This window comes from Mandrillus leucophaeus, unplaced genomic scaffold, assembly GCF_000951045.1.
Source record: "Mandrillus leucophaeus isolate KB7577 unplaced genomic scaffold, Mleu.le_1.0 Scaffold694, whole genome shotgun sequence".
NCBI classification, from domain to species: domain Eukaryota; kingdom Metazoa; phylum Chordata; class Mammalia; order Primates; family Cercopithecidae; genus Mandrillus; species Mandrillus leucophaeus.
In genome coordinates this window covers 1,375,642-1,386,075 of record NW_012107519.1, presented here as the reverse complement: position 1 = coordinate 1,386,075, position 10,434 = coordinate 1,375,642, and the positions used below count along the sequence as shown (strand labels likewise).

Genomic DNA, 10,434 nt, shown 5'->3' with positions numbered 1-10,434 from the left:
GAGATCGCGCCACCACACTTCACCCTGGGTGACGAAGCGAGACACCGTCTCAAAAAAAAAAAAAAAAAAAAGTGGCTACACAACCTCCAAAAGCAGTGACATCAGAGCTGAGTTCAGTCCAGGTTTGCTGAGGCAGGTAGAGACTTGAATAATACTGAAGCGTCTTAAGTTGGGTTTCGCTATAAGACAGATGGATCTAGCTCCTGCCTTGGAAAACAGCATAGCCTTGTGGGGAGGGAAAGGGTAAGAGTGAGAAGCTCCCCGATTCTAGGCTTTCCTCCTGCTTTAACAGTGACTTTGCCCAATTACCATAAACACATTTCTTTGAGGTGGCCACGTGACCAGAGACACCATATCCTGGGGACTCAGGGAAGAGGGATGAATCCGCTAGGGTTCAATCGGAGAAGCAGGGTCACTCTGAGTGATACAGAACAAGGGATTTGTTATTAAGATGAGCACGATTGTGGGAGCTGGTGAAGGGGGTGATGGCAAGCTGCTTCTGTACCTGGTGGGGGCCTAAAGCTGCTGTAGCTGGGCAGCTCTGGTAATCAGGAAAGAAGGCTGGATCTAATGTGAGGAGAGCAACATTAACTGGAAGCGTGAGAAAAACTAGAACCATCACCATTGGAAGGTATCCAGGTTCTTGGCATCTCGAACGAAAAAAATGGACAAAATGCACAAAGCAAGGAAAGAAGCAACAAAAGCAATTTATTAAAATAAAAGCACACTCCACAAGGTAGGAGCTGGCCTGAACAAGCAGCTCAAGAACCTGGTACATATTTTTCTGACCTTTAAATATTCTCTAGAGTTTTCTCATTGGTTACTAGGTGTACACCCTATGTAAATGAAGTAGCGGCCTGCAACCAGTCTGATTTGTTGTAGAAAGCGACCAATCAGAGGCGAAGTGAAGTTACAAAGTTACACCCTGTGCAAATGAAGACTTGGCCCATGACCAGTCTGACTGATTGCAGGAGGGGACTATCAGAGCTACTTTCAATTTTTCATCTGCCCTGCAAAAGGACAGCAGGGGGCAGTGCAAAGGGAGTAGCATCTGGTCCTTTTGTTACTTGGGCATGGAAAGTTGGGGTTTTCCATTTGATTTAGTTCTAGGAAGTCAGCATGAATTGGCCTTCCATTTCCTGCCTCCAGGACCTATTCTCCTGCTTCAGAACAATGAGGACAGAATGGACCCCACCTATGCCTCTTATTGCCTCCAATTTTGACAATGTGGGGAACCTGCAGAAGCCAACACTTTCTCCATGAGACTGCATACACAGTAAGTTTGCAACTCAAGAATCTGAAGGAGGAGATTGGGTAGGAGCTGAAGGAATTGCAGGCCCAGGCACTGCTCCATGCCAAGAGGATGAGCTATTAGGTCAGCGTGAGCTATGGGGTCTGCCTGACACCTACACCAATCCACAAAGAGTGGCTACTGCTTCCTTCCCTTCTGCCTTCCCAGTCTCATGAACATTTCTCTTGTGGTCAATCCTAATCTACAATGATACAGGGAAGAGAGTTCTGGGAAATATTTCCAACTTAGCTAAGTTGACACAGTACCAAGCCCCTTCAAGGGGAGACCTCTAGAGACAAATAATTATATTAACTAAAGATTTTATGGTACTGGTAGGTGGAAAGAGAATTCCTATGCAAACCTATAGTGCAATCCTGGCCAGATCCTTTGAGAAAAAAACAAACAAACAAACAAAAAAAAACCACTTGAGCCAGCCATGGTGGCACATGCTTGTAGTCCCAGCTACTCAGAAGGCTCAGGTGAGAAGATCACTTGAACCTGGGAGTTCGAGGCTCTAATGAGCCATGATCACACCACTGCGCTCCAGCCTGGGTGACAGAGAAAGACCCTGTCTCAAAAACAAAACAAAACAAAACAAAACACTTGAAATTCAAGTATGAAGTGGAGGAGAGCTGAAAATCAACTAATAAATCATTAGTGAGTGCCGATTATATGCAAAGCCAAGTCATAGGAATCACTGTGAAGATACAGACAGCAGCAGGATAGGATTCCTGCCCTCAATGGAAGGAAGATGAGGTAGACAAGTGCCACATATGCATTACACACTAAATACTCCACACTCCCGGGGCCTCCTGCAGGATACTTCTAAAGGTTGCCTACTGATTGGTTGATAGAACAGACTTGAGCATTCCCAGACTCAGGTTCAAATTCAGCCTTGCCCCCTACTAGATATATTTGCTTAGTCACTCTGAGCTTCCATTTCCTGGTTCATAAAGTACAGTTAGTAATAATACTAATATAAGTTGGTTTAAAAGGTTAAAAGAGATTTTGCATGTGAAGCACTGGCACACAGCAGGTATTCAGGAAGTGGTAGATATTTTATTGTTTGTCATCATCATCCCTGTTCCTTTTTAGACCAAAAGCCTACCTGAGTAGATGTATGACTTTAGTGTCAGGGACCTATGAGCTTGCAAAAATACATATATGTGTCTAATCTCTTAACGATCAGCAGTTCGGATAAGTTGATGTGTTTCCCATATTTATATATTCATTCGGTAAATAGTAAGGGCCTAATACTATGCAGGACACGTGTGTCCAACCCGCATTCTAACGGCACAGCAGTACAAGTCAGGGAGCTACAAGTCTCAAATGGCTCAGGCAAACAACATTCTTAGGAGACGAAGTTCAGCTCAGCTCAGCAAATACGTCCCGGAACTTGAAAGAAAAGGAAGAGGGGTTGAAAGAAAAGAAGCCTCCCTGTCGCTTGTAGTGGTCAAGGAAGATTTCAGAGAGCAAGTGGCATTGGGGTTCAGCTTGGAAGAATAGGCAAGGTTCACGCCAGGAGGCAGGAGGGCAGCATTTCTGGGGCAGTGGAGGCTGGAAAGCCCCTGATGTAGTCACGGGGTAGCAGGGAGAGGAGAGTGGGCTTGTAAGGTAGTAAGTAGACCAAGAAGTAGACTGTGCAGGGCTTTGAATGTCAGGGTCAGGAGTTCAGACTTTGAAGCAGGGTCATTGAAGGTTTTCATAGAAGGGGCACAATGGAAGCCAAGTTTTAGGAAAACGAAGGTGGCAGAAGTCTATTGTCTGTAGAGGATTGAGGAGAGACTGTAGGCAGGAAGGCTGACCGGACATCCTGTCACAGAAACTCAGAACTAAAGAGAGGTCCAGTAATGAGACACTGAGAGTGCAGGGAGGGCTGCAGGGACTTGTGGGAAGGGAGAAAGCAATGCTCTTGGTGCCTGCTTGCACATAAGGAGTGACTAAAGGTGTGTGAGATGAGCTGGAATTCCAAGCCTGGGCAGCATGAACAGAAATAGGAAAGCCGGGGCTGGGGTGTGGGAAAGAGAAAAGAGGCTGTGTTCTGCATGGAGAGTCACTGAGGAGCCCTGAAGGCACAGGCAAGAGATGAGGGCAGACGAAAGATCGGGGGTAACCTCCAGAGAAGGGCAGACTGAACTCGGAAAATGCCTGAATATAAGGAGAGGCAGGAGGTACCAGAGAAAGAATAGAGGCCTGGCCTCCTGGGAAACCTAATGAAACCTTCGAATTGCTGATGGAAGACAGTGAAGACCTCCAATCCTTATAGCTCTTCCTGATCCACTGGTGCTTGTTTCTACAAGAGAAACATCACATTGCAGACCTGTTCAATGGCTAAAGAAAAGAAAGAACTCAGACCATTCCCAAAAAGAGAGAGGATTCCCTCAGAAAGAGTTGAGCTATCGCCCACATCATGGTCATGATGCTGCCTGTGTCAGGGTCCCTTGAGAATCAGATGGCGCATTCAAAGTGTTGAAGAGTGATGATGCAGAGGCCATTTGCAGAGTCAGGCACCGAGGACCAGCCACATTCATACACTGTCATCCTCCTCATCCCGAAGGGGAGCAGAGGGAATGGAGTTACTTGAAGCCTAAAGAGGGCCAAAGGGGTAGAACCAGTTGCCCAGTCGGAGTGGTGGCTATAGGAGAACACAGCTACTGCCCAGAAGAGTAAAACGAATAAGTACCCCAATGTTTCTCTCCTCCCACCTCCCTATTTCCTATAAGCACTTCTCATTAGCCAAACCACCCAGAAGCCACAAGACAATGAAGTCTAGCCAGTGCAATCTGCAGTGCTCAGTCTCCCAAGGTACAGAGCAGGTCAGAAAAGTGTGGAGGATGGATCTTGGGGAGAAAATGGTGAATAATGAGAACATTGGCCCATTTTCTTCCCTAGTTCAAAGTTCTACTTTAAGCAGAAGTAGACATGATTACTTTTTATTGTAAATGATACACATTTGGGTGGCATTTTATGATTTCTAAAGTATTTCATATAGATTCTCCTTTTTGAGCTACATAGTATCCCTATGAGGTAGAAAACACCATGTTATTTATGTCCATTAAACTCTGAAGTCCAGAGACATTAAATGATTTATTCGAAGTCACACAGTGAGTGAATTGTGAAGTCCACACTAGAAATAATGCCCTCTAATTCTTAACCCACTGCTCATTCCCAGGTGTGAAATTAATCTACCTGGGAAGGTGCCCCTGCTGTAAAAGACAATAGGACACAGCTGTCCAGAATGTGGCATGTCTTGTGGCCCTGGTCCAGTTGGGTGCACAGGGCCGTCCTGAGTTGTTTTCAATAAGCAAATATTCCCGACACTTCAATTATCCCAACCCAAACAATGAATACAGTGTGCAAGAGGCTTCATAAATTTCATTCAGTTGGATGCAATGAGAATAATATAAGTCAAAGCTTTGTGTGTATTCCCTCAAAAAAGAAAGAAAGAAAGAAAGAAACCACGCAACAAAACAGAAATTGTTGTAAGGAAAACATCTAGGCTAGAAAAAAGAGGCAACACAGGCTCTGTGTTCATCTCTATCCCCATGTCTCTGCAGAGAACGTGTCTTCAGTCAGGAACCCCAGTCTCTACAAGTCAAAGCAGGAATATCGGCCTTCTTACACTTGGACAACTCCAAAATTGTGTGATTGGTAAGTTTTTTTTTTTAACGTTCCTGTATTTGATGTCTTCTCCTCCTCATGTACACCCTCCTTGTCCACTTCCTCTACCGTACTGTCGTGGGCTGAATTGCATCCTCCTCTCCTCTGGCAAAAGATATTACTAAAATTCTAACCCCCAGTACCTCAGAATGTGGCCATGTTTGGTAATAGGGATGTTAAAAAAGTAACCAAGTTAAACTAGGGGTGTTACAATAGGCCCTAAGTCAATATGACTCATGTACTGTGAAAAGAGGAAATTTGGACACAGAGACGGACACATAGAGGGAAGACATGCATAGAGACATGGAGAACACACCCATCAACCAACCAAGGAATGCCTGAGGCTACTGGGAGCTCAGGGAGCCCTGGAATAGATCCTTCCCTGAAGCTTTCAGAGGGAGCCTGGTCCTGTGGACACCTTGATCTCGGACTTCCGGTCTCCAAAACAGTGAGATAATAAACTTCTGTTGTTCTAAGCCACCCAATTTGTGGTACTTTGTTTACAGTAGCCCCTAGGAAATTAATACACCCACTAAATGTATGCACATTTATATCAAAGATATAGCCAGGAAAATGGTAGTTATTTTCTTGGCAAAACTCAAGGTTTCATACAAAAATGTCCAAAGAAAGTGCTGGAAAAGGTTTATTTAGATTACACATTGTTCCTCTTTTCTAACTCTGCAGAACAGGAGTGGATTAGGTTTTGTGACAGTATCTGATGCGTTGGTACCAGAATTAATTATGATGCATTTGGTTCCAAGTAATAGTATATCCATATTAAGACGGTTTAAACAAGGAAAGCAACATCTTGGCTCCCATATCTGAAAATGTAGATGTACTCTGGGATTTAAGCATGATTTTGTCAAGGCTCTAGATTCATTTCTCTGTAATTCTCTTTGTCTTGCCTCTTTTGTGTGTTGATTCCATCCTCCGGCTGGTTTCCCTCATGATAGCAAAATCATTGCAGTGGTTCCGGCATGCATGTCTGACTCCAACATTTCCTGGAGAAAGAATGCCTTTATGCCCTAGATTTTTCAGCAACAGTCCCAGATGTGGTGCTGATGATTCCGTTCCTAACCAGTCCTAGGGGAAAGTCAACCACTGACTGGCTATGCTTCACTTGTGTGGTCCAATCACTGTGGCAAGATGCTTGAATTTTCCTAATGGCTTGGACCATTCAGGGCCTCCTGCTGGAGGCAGGGATGAGTGACCAGATATCCAGGGCAACCTTGAATGGAAGATGATCAAAATGAACACTGAGGAAGCACCACAATGTCCAGTCCAGAACTAAACCTTCTGCATATTGCAAAGTCTAATCTTGTCAAGATCTGATTGTTAGAACATTAGCTTGAGCTAGACCCACCTGCTTAAATGTGGAATCTAGAATATGAAGATTTCATTTCATATCTGAGAAGGGCCTATAAGTTGAGGAGGTGAGATTATATTTATTTTACTTATCAGGCACTGTTCCAGTTACTATGGCTACATCAGAAGTTACCTCAAAATGTAGCATCTTAGAATAACAATCATTATTTATTATCTCTCCAGGTTTCTGTGGATCAGGAATTCAGGTTGAGAGTAATCGGGCAGATGTAGCTCAGGTTCTCTCTGGTGGTTGCAGTCATTATTAGGTGGCTGTGGCTAGGGTCATATCAAAGGTATCATCACTAAATGTATACACATTTATACCCAAGGTGACACTTCACTGGGGACTTCAACAGCTGAGGCTTCTTGGACTTCTCTATTCCTACATTGTCTCTTCATGTGATCTCTGAAGCATGGTGGCTTCAGGAATAGGACTCCCAAGAGGGGGTGTGTGTGTGTGTGTGTGTGTGTGTTTTATCTATCTCTATCTCTCTCTACACACACACACACACACACACACAGAGAGAGAGAGAGAGAGAGAGAGAGAGAGAGAAAGAGACAAAAGCAGGTGGGTCCTTATCAGCTTACATGACCTACTGGTAGAAACCAGCAGCTTAACTTCTGCAACAAACTGTGCATCAGGGAAGTCACAAAGTCCTTCTGGGTCCAAGGGGAGAGGAAACAGACTCCTCCCAGAATAGAGAGTGGCAAGGTTCTAGCAGAGCACATGGGACCAGAAAATTACTGTGTCCTCATGTGAAAAATACTATCAGCCACACACGCTTATAGCATTTATATCCCATAGACTGTTCCAAGTGTGTTACGACTACAAACTCATTTAATGGAATAGGGTACTAGACTTCCTTTTATAGATGGCAGATGCTGTGTGTGACCCACCCACATCTTTTTGGCCCTCATCATTTCAGCACCTACCAGTTCATCTTCCAAATGCAGGATCTTGGCCCGAGAGCTTCCACTGACCTCTGGAGCCTGGTGTGTTCTTGCACGCAGCAAGCCGGATGTATTGGGGAATAGATTTCCTCTAGGAGCAGCTATCACCAAATAATTGGCAGGAGTTGGTGTATAAATGCCCCGGCTCCCTTGCCCTCTGGTGGCAGGATGGGATTTGATTCTGAGGCATGTGCTCTATGCTGGCTTCCACAGTCCCCCATGGGATAAGCTTCAGTGGTCCACAGTGGCAGCTTTCTTGACAATGCAACTCCATCATCTGCCTTTCTTTCTCTGTCTTCTTCCTACCACCACACTAGTGTTTCCTGTTACTCCCAAATAACCTACTTGGATCTGAACTTTTCTGGAGGAGCCCAAACCAAGACTTTTAACTCGCCCAAGATCACTCAGTTAGGAATTTGAACCCAGATTATAATTGTAGGTAGCTTTGAGAGGCACTTTCTTAGCACCTATTAAGTGACATTAGAGAAAAGGCAGTGCCGAAGAGCCCAGGAAAAGGAGGTAAGATACCTCCAATCTAGACTTGGGATGTTCCAAAGTTACAGCCACCAAACACTTCTTGAGCTTATACTATGAGCCAGGCATTGGGCTACATGCTAGGGGACCTTGGCTCACTGATTCTGGGATGGACATAACAATTCTTGACCAAATTCTCCCTCTTAGCTGTGATGAAAAACGTCATAAAACTTTTAGATGAGAAAGCTCTGCTCTAGTATAAGATTCATTTTGCTAACACTGCTTCTGGGACTTCAGCATGGGCCTCTGGGATGGGGCTAGAATGAGCGTATTAGCTGGGGCTGCCATAACCAAATACCATCAACTGAGTGGCTTAAACAACCGAAATTTATTCTCTCACAGTTCTGGAGCCTGGGAAGTTCAAGGTCAAGGTGCTGGCCAGTTCAGTTTCTGCTGAGAGCTCTCTTCCTGGCTTTCAGGAATCTGTATTCTTTCTGTGTCCTCCCTTGATGGAGAGAGGTCTCCCTTCCTCTTTTTATAAGGACATTAATTGTGTTGTATAAGGGCCCCACCTTATGACCTCACTTAACCTTAATTAGCTCTGTATAGGCCCTTGCTACAAATACAGTCATATTGGGGGTTAGGACTTCAATATATGAATTCTGGGGGGACACAATTCAGTCCATAGCAGTCAGGTTCTAGTATAGTTTTCTGCAGGGGTTCATACCTGCAGAATAAGCTTTTAGCTTTATTTTATTTAGTTAGCAATCATTATCCACAGCAAGTCGAGGGTGGAAGCACTTTTGACTACAAAAAATACTTTTAAAGTCTAAAGAGCATAAATATTGTGTGACTGGATGGGCCAGTGCCCTGTCTTAAGGAAGCCCTGCCAAAGGCCTCCCAGGGCAATTCATGCTGCTCCATTCATGGGAGGCTGCAGTCCAACATGTAAGTGCCTTCATTAAATCCTCTCCCACTTTTTCTCAAACTCAGGGGATTTTTTTGTGTTTTGATTTTTTCCTAAGAACAAGCTGTCTCTTTATCTCCCTGAACTTCTAGGTAATACCTGTGTCATGAAAATAATCTAGATTGAAGTGTGCTGCTTTGGCCAAATAGCTGAGTTTCACGGTAGCCAGCTCAGCCAGCCCAGTTTTGGGCTTTAAACAAGGAACTCCAGTTATTGAATCTAATCTTTCTCCCTTTTCTCTGTCTTCATAGGCAAATGGACAATCATCATTTTTGTTGACAGAACACCTGTTAGGCGTAAGGCACGGTGCCATATGCTTTCCTTGGGGCTTGCCTTCAGGCAGCTAACAGAAATAAGAAGAAAAGAGGTGAAAAAGATAGTGTGATAAGGCCGTAGTGGTGGATTGTGGATGTCCTGTCCTGTATCCACCTGAGTTTACTTGCGAGAGAGCCTACACAGCATGCTGACAACTTCCCCCTCACTGACTCAAATGTTAATCTCCTTTGGCAACACCCTGACAGACACACCCAGGATCAATACTTTGTATCCTTCAATTCAATCAAGTTGCCACTCAGTATTAACCATCACACCTTCTAAGCCATCATCTCCTTCTAATCCTCCCATAACAATGGGTATAAGTTATGAAGGTGGGTTAGAAACTGGTACCTATCCCTCATTAAGTTGCCAGATGGATTTAACAGCATCCCAAAGTCAACATGCCCCAAGTCAAAGTCTTCTTTACCCATGAAATAAGCTGGTTTGCTACTTCCCTACGTCTCTGAATGGGTCCACCATTCCTCTGGCAACCATGTTCTCAAAGCCCAGAGGGAGGAAAAGAAAATGGATCTAAATAGAATGCCAGGTCCCATGCTGGATATTTTCACCCCTTACCTCGTTTAATACAACAAGCAAGGAGGTAGACAATATTGTCTACCTTTACAAATGAGGAAACAGAGGCTTAGAGAAGTTAAAGAATTTGCCTGAGAATAAAGCTAAAAGTAGCTTTAAAATACTAGAGCTGGGATTGCAAGCTTGATGCAAGGTTTGGGCTCTCTTCATCCTTCACCAGGACCTTTCATTTTCCCTTTAAATATCTCTTATGTCTGCATTTCCCTTTCATTCCCATCACTAGCACTGTCCTCTAATGCCCCACCCAGTGGGGAAGTCTCCAATAGGTCCCTCTGCTTATAACAGCCAAGAGGGTAGCTGTAAACCAGGTTCAGTAACAGATGCTTCATGTGAGGGAACTGATGGACAGCTGTCTAATGCATAACCTCTGCCCTCAAAGGAATTTACAGTTCAGAGTCTAAAATAGCAAGGAAGTGGTGGGAGGAAGGTGAGAGAAAAGGGTGGGAGGGCGAGAGAGGGGAGGGAGGGGAATAAGGTGTGGGCCATGGAGGGAATCTGTCTGTCTCATGATTTGCCCCATGATTTGCCCTAGGAACCCTTCTGCTCAGCCCCAGCCTGCTTCCGGGCCCTCGTCCTCATCCCTCTTTGCTGTCCATATGGGTTCAACGTGAGTAACCGCAACTGTAGAGTGTGGCTGTCTTCTTCTGACACGGTCCTAAATACAAAACTGAGTAGCCAGAAGAATCACTTCTCAGGTAAACGTCTGTAAACAATGCTTATATTTCTTTTCAATATTACTGGTTAACATTGTGGAGCTATTACTGATGGGCCAGACTCTGTGCTAGGCACAGACTTTCTAGGGATTATTTCATTTAAT

General features: G+C 44.5%; 1 protein-coding gene across 1 annotated transcript in view; it reads left to right on the top strand.

Annotated features, from left to right (window-relative positions):
- The window catches only part of LOC105527854 (talanin-like), a gene marked incomplete at its 5' end in the record, with an annotated part of 15,771 nt that extends 6,716 nt beyond the window's left edge, over positions 1 to 9,055 (top strand). The window contains 3 exon segments of the mRNA XM_011964345.1: positions 1,508 to 1,515; positions 4,877 to 4,961; positions 8,980 to 9,055. Of these exon segments, the coding sequence (XP_011819735.1) occupies positions 1,508 to 1,515; positions 4,877 to 4,961; positions 8,980 to 9,055 (169 nt within the window).
- Between the last annotated feature and the right edge of the window lie 1,379 nt (positions 9,056 to 10,434).